General features: G+C 35.8%; 1 protein-coding gene across 2 annotated transcripts; it reads right to left on the bottom strand.

The window, feature by feature from the left end:
- Positions 1-502: 502 nt before the first annotated feature.
- On the bottom strand, positions 503-24,271 carry DLD (dihydrolipoamide dehydrogenase). 2 transcript variants are annotated; one of them, XM_081283559.1, is made up of 15 exons: positions 24,121-24,153; positions 22,423-22,501; positions 21,326-21,383; positions 18,631-18,710; positions 18,064-18,132; positions 15,959-16,028; positions 14,972-15,072; positions 14,548-14,691; positions 13,862-13,963; positions 4,734-4,924; positions 3,605-3,775; positions 2,877-3,066; positions 2,291-2,428; positions 1,336-1,425; positions 503-1,240 (listed from the first exon to the last, which is right to left on the bottom strand). In XM_081283559.1, exons 6-15 carry the CDS (start codon positions 15,996-15,998, stop codon positions 1,175-1,177), a joined length of 1,233 nt encoding a protein of 410 aa, XP_081139685.1. In that variant the 5' UTR covers positions 15,999-16,028; positions 18,064-18,132; positions 18,631-18,710; positions 21,326-21,383; positions 22,423-22,501; positions 24,121-24,153; the 3' UTR covers positions 503-1,174. The 2 variants fall into 2 exon arrangements, with proteins under 2 accessions (XP_081139685.1, XP_081139684.1); XM_081283558.1 differs by lacking the exon at positions 21,326-21,383 and having other exon boundaries at positions 24,121-24,271.
- Positions 24,272-26,247: the final 1,976 nt, after the last annotated feature.

The raw sequence follows: 26,247 nt of genomic DNA, 5'->3' as shown, positions 1-26,247 counted from the left end.
TTGCAATCCAGTGAATATCTAGTTTGCCTATTGCTAATATTTTAAATTTTTATGTTCCTTTTTAGAAGTCTCTGCAATCTATACCAAATATGGAAACTTAAGGAATCTGAAATGATTTTCAAATTTAGTTATAACATGGAAAAGCCTATTTAGCATTTAGTACTTGGCCTTAAGTATTTAAAATGGTTATTTATCTTATCAGTAAATGCAACTTTATAACTCTTTAAAGAAATGATCGTTTTCTCAGCCAAGGAAAATGACATAAAAAAAGACAGCAAGTTAAGATCCTTTATGTTGTATTTCTCCAAAAGTATATGCTAAACATTTACTAGGTATCTGTAAAGCAAATGAAAGAGAAATGACTTTTTAAATGATGTACTTAATGTTGTACAATATGAAAAAGAGATATTCAGAACTATAAAAGTAATAAATAAAATATACACCAGATGTAGTCATAAATGAATCAGGACCATCTCAACATGCACTTAGAATAACCAGTAAATGAATATCAAGACATTTATTTTGGTATCTTCATTCCTTACTATAATACATTTGAGTCTCCATTTAATATTTGAGTTCTGTAGATAAGACTCTTGAGTAACTGTAACAGATTTGTAAGCTTCAATGGAACCTTTAAAAACCCCTGAAATACATAAATTCTATCCCTAAACTGCAAGAATTTTAAGAGTTTGAAATGGAAGAGATGGTCACTTTATTTACACGAGTTCAGTTCATATATATTTTAATATTGTTCTAATAACTGATTTGTTTCCAATATGAAAACCAAATTTAAAATAACTTGATCACCTTCTTTCAAATACAGTTGCTGACAAACCATACTCCAGGCTCCATCCTTGTAAAAAATAAATCCAACTTTACTGAATCAGATAAAAGCCACTTAACATTAATTCAAGGAGGTTGAGCCTTTCATAAGTAGCATGAAAATATGGGTTGATGAAAACGTTGCAGGATTCTATTATTAATAGCTTTTTGTCCTGCATAGTAATGCATTGAAACAAAATATTTCAAAATATAGATTATTCCATTCTTTCCAAGCCTATTAAATTCCTTCCAAAAGTTTCATAATTCAGTCCTAGAAATTGTTGGAACTGTGAGCATATCCTGTGACCTCTACAAAAGCTTCCAGGGGATTTCAGAAAATATATCTTCTAATTTAAAAATTGATTGATTTGCCAAATGATGCAGCCAGGTTTGCTTCTCTAAAAGCTTCTGATAAGGTCTGCAAGGGAAAAAAATGTAAAATTAAAAATCAAATATTTGTGGGTCAGAAGAAAGTTTAGGTAGCCCATAATTCTGTGTGTTGTTAATAATTACCGGATGTGCATGGCAGACTCTAGCTATATCTTCACAGGAGGCTCCATATTCCAAAGCCAGAGCAGCTTCATTTACCATTTCTCCAGCACCCTTTAAAATAAGCCAAAAAGTAATTTTGCTTTAAGGGAAAACAACTGTGTGCTAATAGGATAGCAATTATTAAAGAGAACAGAATTTTAAGTCTTGTTTGCCATTATGGCAACTGAGGAAAACTCAGGAAAAGGTGACACAGAAGGGTTTGGGCTCTGAAGCCAGATGGATTCAAATCACTTCACTCACTACCTCAACCACTCATTGGCTCTATGTGCTTCATTTAATTTCTTCACTTCAATAATAGCACCTATCTCACAAGCCTATTATAAAAATGAAATAAGGTTAATGTATATACTTAGGAAAAGCAACATAGAAAGCAACAAAATATCATATATTGTTACAACAGATACCTAGGGGAAGAATACACTGTAGACTGAGTGAAGGCTTCCCTTAGGAGGGAATAACAAGAATCACCCATACCAAAATCTGGAGGCAGAGCATTCTAGGCAGAAGATCCTACAAGCACAAAGGCCTATTATAAAAATAAGACTGATGTGGTAAAAAATTAATGAGCATAGACAGGGAGAACAGAGAGATGAGGTCAGAAAGGTGACCAGAGTAAGGCTAGATTCAGTGAGGGCTCAGTTTGAAGTTTAAAAGCACCACTGGAGGGTTTTAAGCAGGGATATGGCATAGTGTATATTTTAAAGGGATGATTTAGCTGTAGTATAGATGATATACTACTATATCAAGACTGTGAGAGTACTGTTGGTACCCTGGTAGAAATGATGCACAGAAGCCTTATTCAAACTTTTGTTGATAATAACATCAGAATGTAAATACCAGGTAGTTTAAAATTAACCTGTAAAATAGCAATGCTTTCCAAGATTCTCAATGGAATTTCTACTTTTACAATACTCACTGGTCCCAGAATATGTGCTCCCAGTACTCGGTCTGTTGATTTCTGCCCAAGAATCTTCACCATGCCATCTGTGTCAGCATTTGTCTTAGCTCTGCTATTAGCAGCAAAGGGAAATTTTCCAACTTTATACTCAATACCCTGTGAGACAAAAAATGAGAACTTACATAAGCACTGAAAAAATTCATCTCCATTACTGAAATCATCTACTATTTGTACAGAAAACAAATCCCAAGAAGGCAGTTGTCCACAGAGCATACAGAAAGACCAAAAAGCATGTTAATGAAATCTATTTTGGGTATAAATGCAAGCAAATATAAATTTATGTCCGTCTATTTCAAGTCAAATATAAAAGCTCTGAAATTATTAGTTTTTTAGTACAGGCAGCTTATTCTTCCCTCTATTACAACTGATAAACCTAAAGAGTGAATGAGCTCTTTTTAATGCCAACAAAGGAAAAAATACATAAAATCTAATGTTCTCCACAATTACTAAAAAAGCATCTAGTATTGCATTAATAGTTTATCAGTCACCAGTGTCATTAGATCAATTCAAACACTGAAATAAAACTGCCCATGTTCAGAATTACCTCTTCCTTCAACTGCTCTTCTGACTTGCCAACCCACGCAACTTCGGGGTGTGTGTAAATCACTGATGGAACACAATTGTAGTCAATGTGCACAGCACCACCAGCTATTCCTTCAACACAGATAATGCCTTCATCCTCTGCTTTGTGAGCCAGCATTGGACCAGCAACCACATCACCAATAGCATAGATACTACCAAGAGATCAAAAGAAACAGTGAACTTCTGAAACCAAGGATACTCTTCATCAGTTACACCATGTTAACAAAAATGTTTCTAGGGCTGGGGGTGTAGCTCAGTGCCTCATGTGTGTGAGACCCTGGGTTCTATCCCCAGCATAATAATAAAATAAGTGAATGAATGAAAAAATAAATAATTGCACTTCTAGTTAATAAGTCATCAAAACACATATCAAATACAGTTCTTCAACTATAAGCAATGGAAAAAATTCACTAAGTTCTTTTTTAATTTACATCTTCTAAGTACACTATTCCCCCAAGTTGACACATTTTTTTAAAATATAACAAGTGTCTTATTTTTAAAACAATGTTTGAAATAAACTTTAAAATAACTGTAAATGCCTAGCATCTGAGAGGCTCAGTTAAGAGGATCACTTGAGCCAGCTCAGGAATTCAAGACCCGCCTCGACAACACAAACCCTGTATGCAAATAAAAGAAAAAAATACATACACATACACATAAACTGAAAATGTAAATAATTACCCAACTTACTTTGGTATTTTTGTTTGGAATCTGGTATTGACTGGAATTCTACCTCTAGGATCTAATTCAATTCCAAGATCTTCTAGTCCCAAATTCTGAGTAAAGGGTCGTCGACCAATGCAAACCAAGAGTACATCACAAGTGATAACTTCAGCTTTACCACCAGAAGCAGCTTCAATACTAAACAATGAACAGCGTATAACTGTTAAACACACATCTATAAAGATAGGTGATAGTAAGAAATTTAAAATCAAAGACTTCTCAAAGCTTGATGAAATTTCTAATAATGTTAAGTTTACTTCATTATAAGCAAACTGAGTCAGACAATGGGAAAAATGTATACATCCTCTAGAGTTTTATCATTAAACTCTAATAAAAACAGGCAATGTAATATACTAGTTAAAAATAGAGTCCACAGTAGGAGTCACAGTGGCACACGCCTGTAATCCCAGCTACTTGGGAAGTGAGGCAAAGTAGCCAAATTCAAAGCCAGCCCCAGCAACTGAGTAAGACCCTCAGCAATTTAGCAAAACTCTGTCTCAAAAGAAAAAATAAAAAGAACTAGAATGTCACTCAGTGGTAAAGTACCCTTGGGTTCAATCCCTAGTGATATCCAAAAAGAAAAACCACAAGTCTCAAGGGTGGGGGATGTGGATCAGGCTCAGTGGTAATGTGATTGATTGCCTAGGGTTTTTAAGGCCTAGGGTTCCATTCCCAGCAACACAAAACAAAACAAAAAAAGCAAAAAACATAAATCTTAGAATCAGTTAAGAACTATTCTGCCATTCATCAGCTGCATAAATTAAGTATTTAATAAGTTGAATACTGACACAGTAAACAATCTAATATTACTGATTTCTGCCTAAAAGTTCTATATTAATTTTACTCAACAATGGGAACTTTAAGTTTTGTGAACACCAATTATGAAAACGAATATTACAATAAGAACATTGGTTAATTTTGTCTAACACCAACTAAATCATGAATTTCAGTGCACTAAGTTGATAGATAATACTGAGTCACACAATAAGCAATAAAATCGTCTTATGTTATAGAAACCCAATACATTTGTTAAGCTGATCAAGTGTTTCTTAAGGTGACAAGGATGATATGTCAAAAATAAATGTACTATACTTACGAAACATCAATTTTTCCATCTGACTTTTTGGTAGCACCAGTAACCTTTGTATTCAATTTAAATTTAAATCCTTGCTTTTGAAGGATGCGTTGAAAGTTTTTAGATACCTCCATATCAATTCCGACTCCACCAACATGACCCAAAAATTCAACTGCTGTCACATCTGCACCTAGTCGTTGCCAAACTGAACCCTACAAATAATAATTTTTAAAAAAGATAAAGATTTCCATAGCAAATGTTTATTGAATCATCTTAAATAATTTATTTAAGACAGTTTCTTCTCTTGCTAATACTTTTATTAGAAAGAGGTTTAAAATGAACTCTGAAGTAAATGGGTATAATTTCATATACTCACTTATTCACTCAAAATTTATTAAGCACTAACTATGTACTACATATGCTTTTATATGCTATGCATATATTAATGACCAAAATCCACGAAATTCCTGCCCTTGGGGCCCTTATATTATGGCAGGGGAGATTAACAAGTAAAATTCATGCTAAGGGACAGTAAAGTGCTCTAAAGAAAAAGTAGAAAATAAGAATCAAAATATTAAACTGGCTTCATATTTTATCAACAAAGGAAATGTTAATTTTATTCAAAGTATAATTTCAGCCAAATAGTGTTTCTGTTTGCTTGTTTGTTTGATACTAAAGATTGAACCCAGGAACGCTTAACCACTAAGCCACATCCCCAGTCCGCTTTTTAAGTGTTCAGACAGGGTCTCACTAAGTTGCTTAGGGCCTTGCTAAATTCTGAGGTTCACTTTGAACTTGCAACTACCCTGTCTCAGCCTCCCAAGTTGCTGAGATTATAGATGTGCACCAATGTGCACCTGGCTGAACACTGTTTTTTTATTTTAACCATATTTTAACAATTAGCATAACTTCTGAACAACTGCATAATATACACATGACAAGCAAGATGAATGTCATTTTATAGCATTAAATAATAAAGTATGATAAACAAAGAACATACCCTTTGCACAAAATTATATTAAAAAAATCACCTAGTATGAAGAATAATATTGGCCAAATTATATTGCTATATTGTGTGCATGTACTAATGTGACAACAAATCTCATCATTATGTACAACTATGATGCACCAATAAAAAAAAAAAATGGAGGAACAAAATCACCTAGTGATTTAATTTAAAATTAGCTAAAAATTTACTCTTTCAATTAGGTTCATACATTCATTTTACAAATTTCATAAAATTTTGAGGTGAGAGCTGGGTTAAAAAGAGGCAATACAGAGTCACTAAAAATCCAACAGTGAGACTATACAAAGATTAACTCAAAATGCATCCTGAACCTAAAACCCAAGATTATAAAACTTCTGGAAGAAAACACAGAAGACAATCTTAGATCTAATATCTAGATATCTTAGAGACAATATCAAAAGCACAATCCATAAAACAAACAAGCAAAAGATAAATGGGACTTCATCAAAATTAAAAACTTAGAAATATTAAGAACACAAAAGCAAAAGCCAGACTTTTGCAAAGATCTGCAAAATATTGCAAAAAATCTATGTGATAAAGGATTTAGATATAGAATACACAAGGAACTCTCCAAACTCAATGGAAAAAAAAATAACACCAATAAAAAACACACAAAATACTGGAACAGACACTTTCATCAAAGATGAAAACATAGCAATTATGCACAAACAAAAACTCTCAAGACTACAAATCACTAGAAAAATGTAAATTAAAACCACAATAAGAACAGGGCGCAGAGGCGCATGCCTGTAATCCCAGTAGCTTGGGAGGCTGAGGAAGGAGGATCCCGTATGAACAGCTACCCTCAGAAATTCAGCAAGGCCCTAAGCAACTTAGTGAGAACCTGTCTAAAAATAAAAAAATAAACAGGGCTGGAGATGTGGTTCAGTGGTCCAAAAAAAAATATATGGACAGTACTAAGTATTAGTGAGGAAAAAGAGAAATTGAAACATGAATCCCTGGTGGCACTGTAAAAATGATGCAGTCACCATTTTGGAAGGTGTTAAAAAAATTAATACACAGAATTATTATGTGACTGAACAATCACACTCTTAGGTACATAACCATTAGAAATGAAAACACAACTACATAAAAACTTATCCATGAATATTTATAGCACTGTTATTCATGATAGTCCCTCAAGAGAAACAACCTAAATGTCTTATCAATTGATGAATATAGGTAATAAAATGTATAATATCCATAGAATGGAATATTATTCAGTTATAAAAAGATATTAGTATAGACAGCATGCCTACAACTTGAATGAATTTTCAGAACATTATGTTAAGTGAAAGAATCCATACACAAAATGCTACGTATTGTATGATTCCACTGATAAGAATGTCCAGAATAGGAAATCCATAGACATAGAATGTAGATGAGTTTCCAGGAAGGGAGAAATGGATAAATGACTGCCAATGGGCACCTGTTTTTTTTTTTCCTCAGGTGAGGAAAATGTTCTAGTATTATGCAATGTGATAACTATACAACTGTGAACTATGAACTAAAACCATCAAATCAAACCCTCTAAATGGGAGAATTATACAATATGTGAATTAGTTCTCAATAAAGTTGTTTAAATGCAACAGCACTCTTCTGAAACTAAATTAAAATAATAAGAAATAGTAGGAGTGTGGAAAGAGTAAGAAGCATTATCTTGGAGTAGTATCACTCAAGTAGGGAATGATGAACACAGATAAGTTCATCTATCCTAAACTGATTCCAAAATTCCAATAATATCCACCATTTATTTATAGAGCTTATTACATGCCAGGCATTGTTTTAAATGTGCCATTTTATTAAAACCTGACAATAATCCTAAAAGCTACATAGGATTTGTATCACCATTATGAAGAACTAGTTCAGAGAGGCTTATTAATTTAACAAGAACACAAAGTCAATAAAAAGCAGAGCTGAAATTCAAATTTAAATATGTACTATTCCAAAACCTATGTTCTCTTTTTCTTGTGGGGTAGGGAATGTGGGGCAGGGTAGGGAGTTCTGGGGATTGAACCCAAGGGCACTTGACCACTGAGCTACATCCATGCCCCTTTTTATTTTCAGACAGGGTCTCACTAATTGCTTAAGGCCTCACTAAACTGCTAAGGCTGGCCCTGAACTTGGGATCCTCCTGCCTCAGCCTCCTGAGTTGCTGGGATTACAAGCATGTGCCACAATGCCTAACAAAATTTAGAGAACTGGGAATTTTCTTCACTTGACATCCTAAGAATTGAACCCATTTTAGGGGAGTGCTCCATCACTGATTTACATCTCCAGCCCTCTAAATCCTATGGTCTCCACCACCAAAACCAAAGCAGGCAGGCAAACCGTAAAAAACAAAAATACAGTCATATAAAAATCTTTATGAAAAAGGAAAGAGATATGACTATACAGTAAATTCCCTAAGTTTTTAAAAAGATGTGAAAACTAATTCAATACAATAAAAAAACATCTAAAACATTGTGTCAAAATGTCTGAAAATTACCTAAGATGTTATGGTTTGGCGAGAGGTAATCCCCCTAAAGCTCACAAGTGAGACAATGCAAGAAGGTTCAGAGGAGAAATGATTGGGTTGTAAGAGTCTTAACCCAATCAGTAAATTAATCCTGATAGGGATTAACTGAGTACTAATTGAAGTGGTAGGGTGTGGCTGGAAGAAGTGGGAATTGGGGACCTAGTTTGGGGGTATATATTCATATCTGGCAAGTGGAGACTCTCTCTCTGCCTTCTCATCACCATGTGAGCAGCTTCCCTCCACCACATTTTCCCATCATGATGTTCTGCCTCACCTCCAGCCCTGTGGAATGGAGCCAGTCTTCTAAGGACTAAGACCTCTGAAACCATGAGCCCTCAAACAAATTTTTCTTTCCTAAAATTGTTCTGGTCAGATCTTTTAGTCACAGCGGCAAAAAAGCTTACTAAAGCATAAGGCTTGTAAAAAACCTAAAGCAAAAGTGCTAAAATGAAGAAATGGAATCACTTCTTGAGGATGTTACACTGACCAACAAAAGGAAACCTAGGCCAGGTGCACTGGCATATGCCTATAGTCCCAGTGACTTGGGAAGCTGAGGCAGCAGGGTCATAATTTTGAGGCAAGCCTTGACAACTTTGGGAGACCCTATATCAATATAAAAATAAAAAGGGTTAGGATGTAGCTCAGTGGTAGAGCACTTGCCTAACATAAGCAAGGCCCTGGATTCAATTCTCAGTACTAAAATCAACCAACCAATCAATTAATCATTATTCCTTTAATGTTCTTGTTAGCAACCTATGAGAACAATTTTATAATGGGATGAATAAAATATCTTTAGACAAAAAGTGAAGCCCATTTTCAAATGAGTTAATTCCACAATCAATCCAATTAGTTTGACATTAGACATTATCAGTGAACTCTGTTAACTTTAGCATAAAGGAATTGCCAAAATATTGCCTAAATTTTCAAAAAATGGAAAAGAATAGATTCTGGAACATGGAATAGAGATCAGTCACTACAAAATACTAGAAGAAACTGTCTGTTTTGACAATGATTAGATGCTACCGCAAGTGTTCCAAACAGGTCACATAAATTGCTCTTATTTTCTAGACTGGTGAATGTGGTACATTTTGATATCAGCAAGGTGTTCAAATAAAGTCTCAATATAGATAGACCAACAGAGACTCAAAAATGTTTATAACTTGTTAAGCACTGTGGCACTGCCAGGTACAGTGGCACATAATCCCAGCTACTTGGCTAAGGGAGGAGGATGGCAAACTCAAGGCCAACCTCAACAATTTGGCAAGACTCTGTCCCAAAAAATAAAAAGGGTAGAGGATGTAACTTAGTGGTAAAGCACCCCTGGGTTCAATCTCCAGTACTTTATCCTGGTCACAACTTGAATGACACCAGAGGTAGTATCCTCCATCAAAGAAGATGAGATCTGATAATGGGACTGCATTCCTCAGTTAACAGTCTCCCCAAATTTCTGAATCACAAAAGGCAAAAAAAAGCAGGCAAGTATATAAATATCAGAATCAAACTAAAAAATAGATTGGAATAATGTGTGCAAGTGGACAAAACAGTCTTTAGTTAGGTTTAAAAGATTAGCCAAGCATGAAGATGTATACCTGGAATCCCAGCTATTCAGGAAGCTAAGTGGAGTTCAAGGCCTGTCTGGGCAACATAGCAAGACCCATCTCAAAAAAACAAATTAAAAATTACATATGTGGGCTGGGGATGTGGCTCAAGCGGTAACGCGCTTGCCTGGCATGCACAGGGTGCTGGGTTCAATCCTCAGCACCACATAAAATAAAGATGTTGTGTCTGCCGAAAGCTAAAAATAAATAAATAAATATTTTAAAAATTCTCTTTCTCTCTCCTCCCTCCCTCTCCTCCCCCCAACCTCTTTCTCTCTCTTTAAAAAAAAAAAAAAAAATTTACATATGTGGGACTGGGGTTGTGGCTCAGTGGTATAGTGCTCACCTAGAATGTGTGACACACTGGGTTTGATCCTTAGCACCACATAAAATATAAACAAAATAAAGGTATTATCTACAACTAAAAAAATTACACATGCAAAAAATGAGGTTTTTTAACTAACCCCAAGTTTGATATGGCTGCTTTAAAAAGAGAAAAGATAAACAACTAAACTTGGTTGTCTAGTTAAGGGATTCCATTAAAAGAAGTATATCTATGAAAAGAAGTAGTTTCTATTATATTGAGTTCTAAATAGCATTACAGGTGAACCTGATAGAGTGGACCACATCAAAATGATGACAACAAAATAATGGATCTGGTTTTTATGAAACCAAAGTACTAAACATGAAGAATAGCAACGCTTGGGGTGGGGCTATAGCTCAGTGGTAGAGCGCTTGCCTCTCATATGTAAGGCACTGGGTTCAATCCTCAGCACCACATAAAAATAAAGATATGTGTCCATATACAACTAAAATATAAATTCTTAAAAAAATTTTAAAGCAATGCAGAGTCAAATATAAATAAAACTTAGTCCCTGCCTTCAAGGAGCTCATGGTATTGAAGGGAATTCAAAAGTAAACAAGTAAATGTAATGTACTATTATTAGTAGATCTTACAAAATGGTAGATACATTATACCAAGGACTCAAAGACAGAAAGACTTAAACTCTAAGAAGTCATCACTAAAAAGGCAACTACTAAGCTGACTTTTGAAAGATATTTATTTATCAACAAATATTTATTGAGCAATAACAAAAACTAACACAGGAGTACTTATTATATATTGGCTATGGTGTTTGGTTCTAAAGATATACAGTGAATGAAACAGTCCTGATATCTGCCCCCTGGAATTTAAGATTTAATGAAATGATAGGAAACAAGCAGTATCAAGAAAGTGAGATAAATAAAAAACTGACCTTCTGGGTGCAATGGAACACCCAGCAAGAGCACCCCAGAACTCTGGGGTAATAAAGGCAGGGCTCACAAGAATGCAAGGACTGGTAAGGAGTATCCCAAACAGAAGGAAGATCTACCAATAGAGAGAGATCAAGGTGTATTCAGGAACTGATACACAGACCTAGAACACAGCTTGAGGGAAAGGTGCTAATAAAGCTAGAGATATAAGCCAGTGCCAGATCATTTTTAAACCACATCAAATTTGGATTTGTCCTAATAACAATAGGAAGTCACTGAAAAATTTCAAGCAGGGAAGGGACATTAAATTTGTGTTAGAGGAAGATCACCCTAGCTACTATGAGGAGAAAAGACTAGAAAAACCTAAGAAAATGCAGGACACAAAGGCAGGGGAGAAATCAATGTATAATTCTAATCTTCCTGCTTACCTCCACATGGGTGGCAGTACCATTTATTGAAGTAGAAGTGTTAGAAGAGAAACAGGTTTGGATTTATTTGGGGTGAAGAGGGAGAATGAGCACAGGAAGGTGAAATTACATTTACTAAACAGAGTGCTTGTGACATATACAAATGGAGACATTAGTACAATCAGATATGAAAATCTAGAGGCAAGGAGAGAGGATTAGGCTACAGATATTGTAAGTCATTGAATAACTAGAGTGAGAGTAATATTCTGTGAAAGACAAAAAGGGTCTAGGAGAAAACCTGGAAACAGAATCTAAAGTATTACTCACAATTAAAGGGACAGCAAGAAAGGAAAGGTACAGATGAAGTCAACTCAAAGGATAGTTATAAAACCAGCAGAATACGGAAACAGAGAAGCTAGAGAGTTTTAAAGGCAAGAAATCACAATGCTGACTGCTGCAAAATAGTAGTCCACTGGATTGAGCAATAGATCTAGTCATGTCCTTATCAGAAGCAATCTATTGATATCAGAATCCATGAACTGACGACTGTGTGGGAGCTGATAAAAAAGAGCAGAGACAACTCTTTCAACAACTGTAGTACTGAAAAGGTGAGAGGAAAATTAGCTGAAAGGTCTGGGATCAAGAGAAGGCTTATTTATATGTACGTAAGCCTATCTCTGCAAGCGTGGGTGCACCTGAGCATGTGTGGAGGGGTGTATATATATATATATATATATATATATATACATACATACATGTAGAGGCAAGCTCAACTATAAATGAAAAGGGAGAAGAAGCAGGAAAGAGTTTAAAAATTGAAAAATACAAGAAAGAATAAAAATCATAAAACCAAGCTCCTGAGAAGGAAAAAAATGATGTGCTACCAAGCTCAGGTGAAGGGATTAATCAAGCTCAGGTGAAGGGATTAATCACAGAGCAAACAGCATTTCCATAGTAACAAGAAGGAAAGCAAAAGGATAGCTGCAAAAACAGCTAGTAAGGTCATTTTCAAATGTGGGACATCAAGGGGAGGAAGTTGTCATCCAAAGGGGAGGGAGCTGTCATCTCATGGTTTCTCTTTAATGTGCTCTTTAGGAGAAAAGGAGATCTGCAGGCAAAAGACAATGTACTAGCAGAGGTATGAAAAAAGTGAGAAAGAAAACAGCCACTACAAGATCAGGACAGTGTACCAGCGAGGGGAGTTATGGGTGGTTACCCAGGCTGAGGAACCTGTTAAGGTTTGTGACCAAAGAATTTATATAGGCATGAATCCACAGGATTTACCTTTCTCCAGAAATAACAATGGGAATAGCATTAAAAAGTCATACAACTGCATTCAACAAGAGTTGAATTAAACTATTTCTGCCAAGCAATATAACAGAACCATTGAGGCAAGTGACACCATATAAGAGAGTGGTTAAAGTGATGGACTGTGTAAACTGATAAAGAAAGCATTCATGACAGGAAAAAGCAAATGGCAAAAACATACAGGATTTCTGGAATAGAAAATATGGAGTATAGAGTACACTGAGAGTAACTGAGCAAAAATAAAGAAGATTGTGGTTACAGAATAAAATGTCTGAATTTATGATTTCAGAAACAGAGCAATTCTTGGTGATGAAAAGTACAAAGGTCCTAGAAGAGGATACCTAAAATGAAGGGAAAAGGTCACTGGAAATATGTGGAAAGTTTCCAGATGGACAGAAAGGGTGAAGTTATGAAACAAGCAGAAGGTATGAAATAGCATGGTGCTCAGAGAACTCCAAGTTGTCTAATAATTATAAAACATAAATTAGGAGGGAGCAAAGAGCCAGGGTAGGTAGGATGTGTAATAAGCATAGTCTTCAACTGGAATGCAATTTTTCTCAGAATAACAGACATCTTTTAGCATCTAGGGCTGTCAAATTAAAAAAGAATTAGCCATGGGCCTCTAATCCAGTGGTTCAAGAGGCTGAGGCAGGAAGATCACAAGTTCAAAGCCAGCCTCGGCAAAAAGTGAGGTACTAAGCAACTCACTGAGACCCTGTGTCTTAAATAAAATAAAAAAATTGAGCTGGGAATATGGCTCAGTGGCTACTGCCCTGAGTTCAATCCCAGTACCCTTCCCCCACCCCCCAAAATTAGATTATCTTCAAGGAATAGAAAGGGTGGGAGAAACAGAGAAGCAGACTATAAAATATAGGAGAATGTTCTAATTATTAATGATCTAAATAGAGTGTCTCAGAAGAAAAAGTATATTCATTATTACTAGAAGTGTTTAAGCAAAACTCAACACTAATAGGCTTATACAAGAATAAAACAGGGGCTTTAAATCCAACTCCATGGAGGTAAAAGACACCACTTACCAATTCTACACCAATTACTCCTGCACCAATAACAACCATCTTTTCTGGAACTTTTTTTAAAGATAAAGCACCTGTAGATGACACTATTGTATCTTCATCAATCTATGATAAGAAAAGCAAAAGACACAATCAAAATTTCTTGGAAAAAAACAATAATTTATAAACTGATCTCATTCCATAAAAATCACTGAAAAAAATTAAGACTTTTTTTGAAGTATCTATGACTTCTATATGACCAATTTCATCAAATTCCATTAATAATGCTAACCTTAAATCTTACTATTCAGCATTCCAAAACAAAAAGAATTTTAACTTTAGATTGAACTCCTATATATCTTAATATAAAATTTTATGTTATCTGGTCAAATTCACTGCAGAATAAGTAAGACAAGTAACTTTATAAATCCTAATGATTGTCAAAAAATATATTTCAGCCAGAAATCTCTCATTCAAAAAATTCATAAATTAGATAAAGTAAAGTAAACTGGGAATTGAACTCAGGGGCACTCTACGCTGAGTTACATTCTCAGACCTTCTTATTTTTTATTTTGACAGGCTCTTGCTAAGGAGAATGGCCTTGAACTTCTAATTCTCTTCCCTCAGCCAAGTAGCTGGGCCACTGAGCATAACTTATAAAACTTATTTCTAAAGAAAGGGTACAACAGGTGTAAATTTATAAAGCATACCGTGATTCCAGGAAAAGGAGTAACTTCTGAACCTGTAGCTATAAGAATGTTCTTTGTATCAACAACCTGAGTGCTGCCATCGGCTTTCGTAGCTGTGACCTGATTCTTGCCAGTTATCTTTCCATATCCATTGACGTGAACAACCTTTATAATGTTTATAAATTCACAAAGCTTAAAATGATTTTTTCTGACAGACATGAGTAACAAGGAAAAAATATTCAGTAATTAATTTAAAATACAAAATGCTTCTGTACTTTAAAAAATTGTGTACATGTCAAGGAAATCTATTTCTGGTTATTACTGTCTTTAAATTAAGCAAATATCCCCCAGTAGGCAAGTTCGAATAGCACCACTGTATTAGCATAATGTATAATGTTTAATGTGCATATAAAATTAAACAGAAATCTACAAGATGAACACCAACCTTATTTTGCTTGAATAAGTGGGCAATTCCACCTGTTAAAGCTTTTACTGCAGTACTCTTCTGCTCCATCATCTTCTCTAAATTCAAGCGAACTTCAGACACTGTAATTTGTTAAATAAACCTTAAGTCTATAGCTAAATTCTTGAAGCAATGTGTGGTATATTTTACTAATCAAGGTCTGAAAAATTGGTTTAATGCTGATAGAATTGCATAAAAATCAATTAAAATTTTTAAATCTAATAGCTAGCTTAAAAATCACAGAAGCCAAAAGCCAACATATCATATCACAATAACAGAGCTTATTAAACATTGTACTATGTATATCGGAGGTAAAAATGCAGTGCAAAATAAAATATGGGTAATATATTTGTTTTAGCATATATACAACACCTCTATAGTCAGTGATTGCCTATACACAGTCCTTTCTCTCAGAAACCTACTGCTATAAAGGAAAAAATGAAGGACAAGTTAATAACTCAAGGTATATTTAGGTCTTTCCTAGAAAACTTCAGGGGGATAACAATAACTAGAAAGAAAGGGTGAAAACAACCCCAAAAAGTATGGAAGAAGACCCATCAAATTCAATTGTTACAAAATATCCTCCTTTTATTCTACTATGCCTCATCCTTCTCTATCTCCTTGGCCCTTTCTACTACCAACAACTTGAGGAAGCCTTCCCTCTTTATCTGTTCACCAAACTCAGGAATCCAGCTTCCCCAGGTTCTCAAGATGTTAGGGAAATGAAAAATGAGTATTTACAACAAAATTAGTAGACATCTGGCAAAAGTCTGCAAAGGAAAAAAACATACCATGCAAAAAAATCTGGATCTAAGTAATCTTAAGTAAATCTCTACATTTTTAAGATTTGTTATTATCTTCCTCTTCCCTCATTAAACATCTATTCACAAATACTAGCCATATGAAAGTATTTAGCAAGAAGAATCAAGTATGCCCCCAAATGTTGCTAAATATAAAAAGTATACTTACTTTCAATTCCCCGAGATGCAAAATCTTTTCCATGGGCCATATGGTAATAGTGAGAATTATTCAACAAAGCCTAAAAAAAGCAACAAGGCAAAATTATCAATTACTCAGACTCTCAACGATCAAAAAGCACTTATGAAATGACATTCTCTACAATGAACTAGTACATAAGACTACACCAGTTCACATTATCTTCTTATGTAATTAATCTAAGACAAATAATAATGACATAAAAAATTCAACCAACAAGAACAGAAAACAAAAAAACTACTTTCTTTAAAAGCACAAGTGTAAGAACATGCCTCTACATGGCAGATAAAAAAAGGCAGTCATGTTCATTCTTCATAGAACTAGAAAAAAGAATCATGAAATTCATTTGGAAAAATAAGAGACCCAGAATAGCCAAAGCAATCCTCAGAAAGAAAAGTGAAGCAGGAGGCATCACAATACCAGACCTTAAATTATATTGCAGAACAAAAGTAACAAAAATGACATAGTATTGGTACCAAAATAGATATGCAGACCAATGGTACAAAACAGAAGACACAGAGACAAACCCATATTAAATACGGTTATCTCATACTAGACAAAGGCACCAAAAACACACATTGAAGAAAAAATAGCGTATTCAACAAATGGTACTGGGAAAACTGGAAATCCATATGTAACAAATGTAATTAAACCTCTATTTCTCACCCTGCACAAAAATCAACTCAAAGTTAATCAAAGACCTAGTTAGACACTAGAACAGAGACCCTGTGCCTAACAGAAGAAAAAGTAGGCCCAAATCTTCATCATGTTGGCTTAGGACCTGATTTTCCTGAACAAGACTCCTAAAGCGCAAGAAGTAAAATCAAGATTCAATAAGTGGGATGGATTCAAACTAAAAAGCTTCTTCTCAGTACAGGAAACAATCAATAACATGATGAGAGAGCCTACAGAATGGGAAAAAATCTTTACCACATGCACCTCAGATACAGCACTAATCTCCAGGATATATAAAGAATTCAAAAAACTTACATTATAAAAACAAATAACCCAATCAATAAATGAGTTAAGGAACTGAACAGATATTTCACAGAAAAAGAAATACAATTGATCAACAAACATATTTTAAAAAGTTCATTATCTCTAGCAATTAGAGAAATGCAAATCAAAACTATGCTAAGATTTCAGCTCACTTCAGTCAGAATGGCCATTATCAAGAATACAAGCAATGTTGGCGGGGATGTGGGGAAAAGGGTACACTTGTACACTGCTGGTGGGACTGCAAAATGGTGAGGCCAATTTGGAAAGCAGTATGGAGATTCCTGGGAAAGCTGGGAATGGATCCACCATTTGACCCAGCTATCGCCTTTCTTGGACTATTCCCTGAGGACCTTAAAAGAGCGCACTATAGGGATACGGCCATATCAATGATTATAGCGACACAATTCACAATAGCTAGATTGTGGAACCAACCTAGATGCCCTTCAATAGATGAATGGATAAAAAAAATGTGGCATCTATACACAATGGAGTATTATGCAGCACTAAGAAATGACAAAATCATAGAATTTGCAGGGAAATGGATGGCATTAGAGCAGATTATGCTAAGTGAAGCTAGCCAAGCCCTAAAAAACAAATGCCAAATGTCTTCTTTGATATAAAGAGAGCAACTAAGAACAGAACAGGAAGGAAGAGCATGAGGAAAAGACTAACAGTAAACAAAGACGAATGGGGGGAGAGAAAGGGAGAGAGAAGGGAAAGCATATGGAAATGGTAGGAGACCTTCAATGATACACAAAATTATAAGAGGTTATGAGGGACAAGGGGGAGGGGGGGAAAAAGGGGAGAGAATTGAACAACAGCAGAGGAGGTAGAGAGGGAAGATGGGAGGGGAGGGGAGGGGAGGGGGGATAGTAGGGGATAGGAAAGGTAGCAGAATACAACAGTCACTAATATGCCATTATGTAATAATGTGAGTATGTAACAGTTGTGATTCTGCAATCTGTATTTGGGGTAAAAATGGGAGTTCAAAACCCAATTGAGTCTAATGTATGAAAGATGATATATCATGAGCTCTGTAATGTTTTGAACAATCAATTAAAAAAAAAATACATGCTCACCTTAGAAGGAATACAACCAACATTCAAGCAAGTTCCACCAAGTGTTTCATTTTTCTCAATGCACACTGTCTACAACCAAAGAAAATATCAGTTAACTGCATGAAATTTGCAAAGTTTCAGTTCACTAAAATTCTAAATGCATCTGTCTTAACTGTTCTGCAAAACAATCTATTTGAACTATTTTTCAGGGACTAACACATAGATAACTTTAAAATTCATCATTTGAATAAAAAAACACAAGCTAGCTTCAAAATGAATTACTCTAAAAGGTATTTTTGTTTAACATTACCATATATATGCTTTTACTTCTATCACTGTATCTTCCAAAATGTGATTAGAAGCTCAAGTGAAAAGTTTCAGGAGGAAAGGAAAAACGAAGGGTCTTACTTTCAATTCCTTGAGAATACTACAACCAAATAAACCCTCTATCAGTCTCAGGGTTACAAATAATCTATAGAGTTAAGAAATTATTTATTATGTTTCTACCTGCAAAGTATTTTGTGAATATGATCTACCTGTCCTGTTTGCTTTTGTTTGAAAGCAAATCAACATCTAGTTTAATCTTACCTTAAAGCCTAACTGGGCAGCTTTAATGGCAGCAACATATCCTCCAGGACCAGAACCTATCACTGTTATATCAGCATCAACTATAATAAAAGCAAATTGATATAAAATAGTAAGTTGCTTAATACTTACCAAAAGGTGCTATTAAAAAAAAACCCAAGATTTAAATCTCCAAGAAAGTGCCAATAACCAGCATTTTCTAAACAATATTCCTATTAACTTGACATTCTTTGATACTACTAAATATGGCACAAATTAAAATTTTCATTTTTTTATTTTAAATTTCATTTTTATTTTCAATTATTTATTATAACACATGGAAATACAACTATAATATTACTGGTATCCAGTGACCTTGCTAAATTCTGTAGTTTTCCTTAATGATAACTGACAGGAATTTAGAACACTGGAAGATAAGTCTATACAAAGGAAAGAGACTATCTTTAGAATCTGAAATAATACTTCAAATTTCTGCTCTGCCACTTACTAATGTCTGATCATGGCCAAGTGACTTTGACTTTCTGTAAGATGAAGAAGATAAGCATGGAATAAATATGACTTTTCAAAGAAGAAACAAGAGGTTCAGAGAGGTCAACTGACTAGCCAAATAAATCATCTAGCAACTGAATGGCAAGGCAAAACCAAGCTATTTCTACTAATAATAAATTTCCCATTATTTAATACTATTCCATTCCTTAATTTCAGCCACCATAAACTAAAATTCCAGAGAAAAACAATTGAGCTTTATAATTACTAGGTATATGACTTTAGGTGAGTAATTTAACCTGCTTCATGTTTGTTCCTCCATCTACAAAATAAAGACCACAAAAAAATATATAATTTACAGCATCATAACACAAAATAATGTACATTGGGACCTGGAAGAGGATGTTTTTTCATTGTCAGTGGCCTTAATTTCCAGTGTACAGTCATACTCTCCCACACTCACTCTATACTTGATCTCACCTGATATTGCTCATCCTCTGAAATCCTGAATTGTAATACTTCACTTTCTGATCAAAACCCTACAATCTCCTAATCCATAAAGAAAAAGAAATATAACAACAGATTTGAAGTAAAACAACCCCGGGTTCAAATATGAGCTCAATCAGCCCTAAATCCTTCGATAAATTATTTAATCTCTCTGGACTTTGATGTAACATATGGATAATAATAAGGATAATATCTATAACCCAAGGGTTGTAAGGACAGGGAGAACATAAGTCAAGACCCTAAAAAATGGATGGAACTAGAGAATATCATGCTACGTGAAATAAGCCAATCCCAAAAAAACCAAAGCTGAGTGTTTTCTGACAGGCAGATGCTGCTCCACAGTGGGGCGATGGAATAGGGAAGAACGAGGGAACTTTGGTTTGTGGAGAGGGGAATGAAGGGAGGGGTAGGTAGGCCTGTGGGGATGCAACTTTAGTCTTGCAGTCTCCAGTCTTATTCCCATCCTCCATAACACCTTATACTGCTACACTGCTACCCTTGTTCTAGTCCTGCTAAAGACCAACTAAGATCTTACTCTCTTGCTCTTCACTGATTTCCCTTTTACTTGAAAAAGTCCAGGTTAGTAATTTTTACACTCACATCTTTTCTGTCACTATTTCTCAAATCTCATATCACATTCGGTTTACCCAGGAAGCTTCAACAGAAGTGGTAGCTTACATACACAGAATTATACTTGTCTATTGATGTACAGTCTGTTCCATCTACCCAAAATCAAATACTAAGAGCATGTATTTCATGAAGTTCTTGTGATATATATGATGCATGGTCCTGGTTCTTATATCTAATTAGAGAAAGAATTATAATAAAGTCAAATCTGAGAGAGAAAAAGAAGAGAAATTATATCAAATTAGAAAAAAAATACATCAAAATAGAAAAAATTATATAAAAATAGAATTACATCAAAATAGGAAAAAAAAAAAAAGGTCAGTGGACTAGATGAAAGAGACTGAGGGGGAGGGAGAAGAGATGAGGCGGGAAAAACAACAGAATGAATCTGACCTAATTTTCCTATGTACCTATATGGATATACCACAGTGAAATTTCACCATCATGTACATCCATAAAACACTTAAAAAAAAAAAAAAAACTAAAAGTAAATAGCAGAAAGATAAGTAGAGTAGAGGGCCTGAACAACTTAGCAAGACCCTGACTCAAAATAAAAAGTGCTGGGGATGTAGCTCAGTGGTAAAGTGCCCTCAGGTTCAATCCCCAGTACCAAAAAAAGAAAAAAGTTAACCCAGTACCAAAAAAAGAAAAAAGTTATCAGTGTTAATACCTAAGTTTCTGCTCAAGGAGTATCTACACATATAAAAAGCAATAAATCTTTGTTAAATAACTCCAAAGATAAAGATTTAGCCATGAAAAGTATGCTTAGGAAATAAAAAACTAAAATTTATCTTATATAAGTTGAGAATAATAATATTTCCATTTAACAAAAGTGACATAGGGTATAATGGGTCCAACATTTTCCTCCCACCATCAAGTTAATTTTTTTTAATATTTATTTTTTAGTTTTAGGTGGACACAATATCTTTATTTTACATTTATGGGGTGCTGAAGATCAAACCCAGTGCCTCCTGCATGCTAGGCCAGCGCTCTACCACTGAGCCACAACCCCAACCCAAAGTTAACATTTTTTAAAAAAGATTTCTGGACCTATTCAAAGCTAAAATAAATTACTCACTGTTGGTTACTTGGGACTAGAATCCTCTGCCCCCAACTTTCTTCTAAGAATAAAACATCTGAAATAATAGTTTGATAATACTTAAGGATTCAGGATAAAATTATTTCACAGAATGCAGGGAGACCGACTGTCACAATTACCCCTAGCTAAAAGTTTCTACAATTAGGTTTTATAAGACATACAATTTTTTACTTATAATCCAATTAGGTGAGTCCGGTAAAGATCAAACAGATAATTTCAAATAATCAATATCCATATTAGGAAGTTAAAAAAAAAATCTCAATTTTTATTTATATACTTCGTTTTAAAAGTATGAAGAAGAAAATTCCATAATCCACAGCTTCCTTTTAGATACATCTTGCTAGTTTTTAAAAGGTGCTTTTGATAAACCCATAAAGATTTTCATCCAGGACACCAAAAATCATTTCACCATTCTAAATTGTTAAAACGATCAACACAATATTATCCAGTAGGCAAAATCAATTAATTTTTTAAATTGCAAATATAGAAAATTGCTCCTCAGTTCAAAATCTCAGTTGTTCCCCATCATACTTGGAGTCAAATCCACACTACTTGGCCTGATTTACAAAGCTTCCATTATCTGATCCTTGTCAACATCTCTGATTTTACATTCTGAGGGTCTCTGCACAAGCTGCATAAGCATTCTTGTTATTCCTGAAACCTCACAAGCTAATTCCCATTTCAGACCTTTCTCACTGCAGAAATAACCCTCTCACTCCTCTTTCCACTGAGGGCCCTGCTCAGACATCATCTGCTCAAAAAGGTGTTCCCTGACACCTTATCTTAAATAGTCTTACTCCAGTTACTGCTTTTAGTTTCAATTACCTCCTGGGTATTTATGTGTTACTTATGTATTATTTTTCTTTTATTACCAGATTATTAAGTTTCATAAGAGCAGGGCTTTGCCTTGTTCACCACCCAAAAGACTCTAGGTGCTCAATAAACATTTCAGTGAATAAATACATAAACAAATGAATTCTAGCACAGATTACTTGTAATTCAATATTCACCTGCTTTTACATTAAAACACAAACAAACTGTCAGTTAATTCTAGTACTGTTGTACTAGGTACTTACTTGACTGATCAGCATAAGTTCTCAGAGGCACTGCAGAAACTCCCTGTAGGCCATGACATATTCGATTGAAATGGCCTCTCTAGAAATGAGGAGAAATTTTTCTATTACGTAAAATACAAATCATAGAACTAATGAATACTTATGAAAGTACAACAACTTTGGGCAAATAAATCAAGCACTGCTTTTCAATGTATCTTCTATTAGCACACAGAAGTAATATCAATTTCTCTTTGTTGGTCATCATCTGCACTTTTCACAATCCCAGCTTACTATACTTATTTTTCATGTCAGATATTCAACAAATCACTTCATATTTAACCTAATAAAAGTGATATTATTATTAATTTTTCAGAAAGCATGGCTAATTTTTTGTGCTAGGGATCATTAATGCCATAATTAATGTTGAAATTTCAAATTCAGGGCTGGGGATGTGGCTCAAGCGGTAGCGCGCTCGCCTGGCATGCGTGCGGCCCGGGTTTGATCCTCAGCACCACATACCAACAAAGATGTTGTGTCCACCGAGAACTAAAAATAAATATTAAAAATTCTCTCTCTCTCTCTCTCTCTCTCTCTCTCCTCTCTCAGTCTCTTTAAAAAAAAGAAAAAGAAAAAGAAATTTCAAATTCAAGGACTTGAATCTGCATTACAACAATTATTTTACTTGTAACTATGGTTTCCTACTCTACCCTACCAAGTACGTACAGTCCCTATTTACTTACATGTTCTTGAGCCATCAACTAGGAACTGCAAATTAAACAAGGTATTCAAGAAAATGCACTAAAAATGTACTTATTCTGTAGTTACTGTAGTTCCACAAACTGCATCTTAATGTCAACCTCTACAAACCTAAGGCTATAATTTCCTAAAAAGAGCGACACCTGCCCCTATCAAATGGGAGGCAGTGACAAAAATCTACTCTGATGTAGTAATATTCTCTATTCCAAGGCAACTCTTGCACCTGAAGTAAAGAAAGCAAAGAAGAGTGTCAATTCTGAATTTACTCACTGCTCTGCCTCTCTTTAAAAAAAAGCTTGACTTCCGGCATGTTTCACTTACTTTCAGGAACACAGATACCTCAGGTTTTTAAGTTTGATTGCTATATTATCTTTAAGTTCTTTGTAATACCCAGCTCTGAACCAGATACATACAATTTGGCTGTATTTGGTAGATGAATGAAACGATAACCCGATGCAATTAAAAATACAAGCCTGTTGGAGGACTTAAGGGATGGCAATGGACACTAGTTCAGAACTACAAACACAGAGGCCCTCAACTAGCGCTATATGTTGGGGTAACCCCAAGGTTACTACCAACAGCAGAAAATTAGGCCACTCAGGGGTCAGGATTAGGACTTCGAAAAAGGTATGAAGAGCCAGACCGTAAGTGAGAAGGGTGGTTTACACTTCCCCCGCCAAAGTGAAGGCCTATGGGAGACCCGTTCGCCCCTCAGCCCAGGGGATGCAGTGTGAGAGACCGCAGGTCGCCACACACTAGCAGGGACTGTACACAGCCCGGGCCCGCCTCTCGGCTGCCGCTATCGGAAAACCAGCGGTTACCAGCGAGCCAAGCCCGGGTCAAGAGGGGACTCTCGCCAGGGCGCCGGCCTCTCCCACCACCACCCGAAAGGCCGCGTCCTGGACCTGTGAGCGAGCTCTTCGTACTTCAGGTTCAGCTCGACCCCAGCCAGTCGGCTCTCACCTTGGCCAAGGAGCAGTACACACGACTCCAACTCTGCATTTTTCCCCCGTACTTTCTTTTTCACCAATCCTTTCACCTCCGCTAAGCCGCCCCACTGCTATTCCAAGGTCTCCCCACCCTGCGCATGCACTAGTGAAGCCTACGTCATCATCCGGGCGCAGAGCGATTGGCCTGCGAGGTCGAGGTGTTCTTGTCAGGTTCGGCGTCGTAAGCTGCCGTAAAAAAAAAAAAAACATGGTGCTTTGTGGCAGTGGAGCGTTACGCGGTCATTTTAGAGGAAGCTGTCAAAACGTCCGGAGGTGCTTTGCAATTTTATACTTGGAAAATGAAATAAACAAATAAAACTATCGTTTGCCCAATACAGGATGCAAAATGGAAAGCTTGACGAGTCTACAAGCTGTTGGTAGTGCTAGACTTTCCTCGGCACTTTCCATAAGCATTATCTCACTTTGTAACAACCATGTGAGGTACTACTAGCCTCCGTTTCTTGGATGAGGCCCAGAGAGGTTAAACAAACAATACCTTCAAGATCTCGCAAGGGAAAAATATCTGCAACCAAAAGTACAAGACTTTTGGTTTTGATTACTGCTTTATAAATTCTCCCTCAAGTGCTAATATGAGGGATGGGGCCACAGACTTTTGCATCACAAGCAGCCTGCTCTAGGTAATTAACTAGCAATATATAGGAAACACCTATCGTCTATTTCCTCATTTGGGAGATACACCTCCCTTGTAAACAAAGGTTAGGATGGTGGGTGAGAGTTGGGGATTTTTTAAATTAAAAATAGGTAATAAGTTTAAAAGTGTTAAAACCATTGCCTTCAAGGGTTGGGGATGTGGCTCAAGCGGTGGCGCGCTCGCCTGGCATGCGTGCGACCTGGGTTCGATCCTCAGCATCACATACAGAACCATTGTCTTCAAAATTGAGCACTGAAGTCTGTTTCTCTCTTTGTGATTACTCTATTTAGTGTGGATAAAACTTCTTCATTTCCTGAAAGTTTACCACCCAGGCACTGTGCTGGGGGCTCTGTGGTTTAAACATTCGTTAGGAATTACTCCTTACCTACATGTGCTCAGTTTCTCCCATCAAAAAGTTAATTTAGGGGCTGGGAGTGTGGTTCACTGGTAGAGCACTTGCCTAGCATCACACAGCACTGGGTTCAATCCCCAGCATCAAATCTCTTCCTACCCCCAAAAGTGGACTTAATCTCACCTTCTCCTGACCCGTACCAACCTTAGGTGAGTGCTTCTTCTACACACTACGCTTCTCACCCCCACTCCCCACCACCACCACCTTTCTCTATGCATTATACCTTATATCCCAGTCACTATTTTGCCAGGAAGTCAAGTTGCTAGTTGTAGATATTCCAGTCCCAGTAGACAGCCAATAAAAACTATTAGTCATGTGAGGGAGCAAGCCTTCAGAGGATAGCAGACTCCCATGTTTATCAGTAAAAAATAAACATTGTCATTGTTTTAGCCATTATGTTTTATTTTATTTTTTTTATAGAGAGAGAGAATTTTTTTTAATATTTATTCTTTAGTTTTTGGTGGACACAACATCTTTGTTTGTATGTGGTGCTGAGGATTGAACCTGGGCGGCACGCATGCCAGGCGAGCGCGCTACCCCACATCCCCAGCCCAGCCATTATGTTTTAGGGGATAGTCTATTGGACAACAATAGATAACTGGAGCGCTCACATCCCCACAAGTCAGTTGTAATTACACTGTTCTCTCTTCCTCTCCTTATGATAAAAAAATTTCTTACCACTGTTGCTATTTATTATGAGAATAGCAGCATTCTTGTTGCCCTGTAGATATTGCCATTCTCCCACCAAAATGGAACCAAATATGCAAAATCAGTTAGTATACAAACTTGGCTGCCATAACAGGGCTTCCCAAAATAATGACACAGGAGTCCATTTCTCTCTCATATGGAAGTCTAGGTGGTTGTTTCTGGAAGCTTTGTCCAAGCCTTTATCTTTTATTTCAAGATGGCTACTCTGCCTTCATAATGTCATTTCACGTAATTACAAAACCATATCTAGCTGCAACAGGAAGCATAGGCTTGTCACCTGAGTACCCAGATAAAATTATATTAATAAGAAAAGATGAGGATGGCTGGGG

Source organism: Spermophilus citellus, assembly GCF_964194105.1.
Source record: "Spermophilus citellus genome assembly, chromosome: 3".
Lineage (NCBI taxonomy): Eukaryota > Metazoa > Chordata > Mammalia > Rodentia > Sciuridae > Spermophilus > Spermophilus citellus.
This window is presented reverse-complemented; position numbering and strand designations above follow the sequence as displayed.

What these genes read in the sequence shown, in the direction of transcription:
- DLD (XM_081283558.1), bottom strand. Translation starts at nt 24,159, where the DNA reads ATGCAGAGTTGGAGTCGTGTGTACTGCTCCTTGGCCAAG. An exon ending in TGTACTGCTCCTTGGCCAAG is followed by an intron (nt 22,502 to 24,120) that starts GTGAGAGCCGAC and finishes CCTCATTTCTAG; the next exon opens with AGAGGCCATTTCAATCGAAT. An exon ending in GATGGAAAAATTGATGTTTC is followed by an intron (nt 3,776 to 4,733) that starts GTAAGTATAGTA and finishes TTCATTGTTTAG; the next exon opens with TATTGAAGCTGCTTCTGGTG.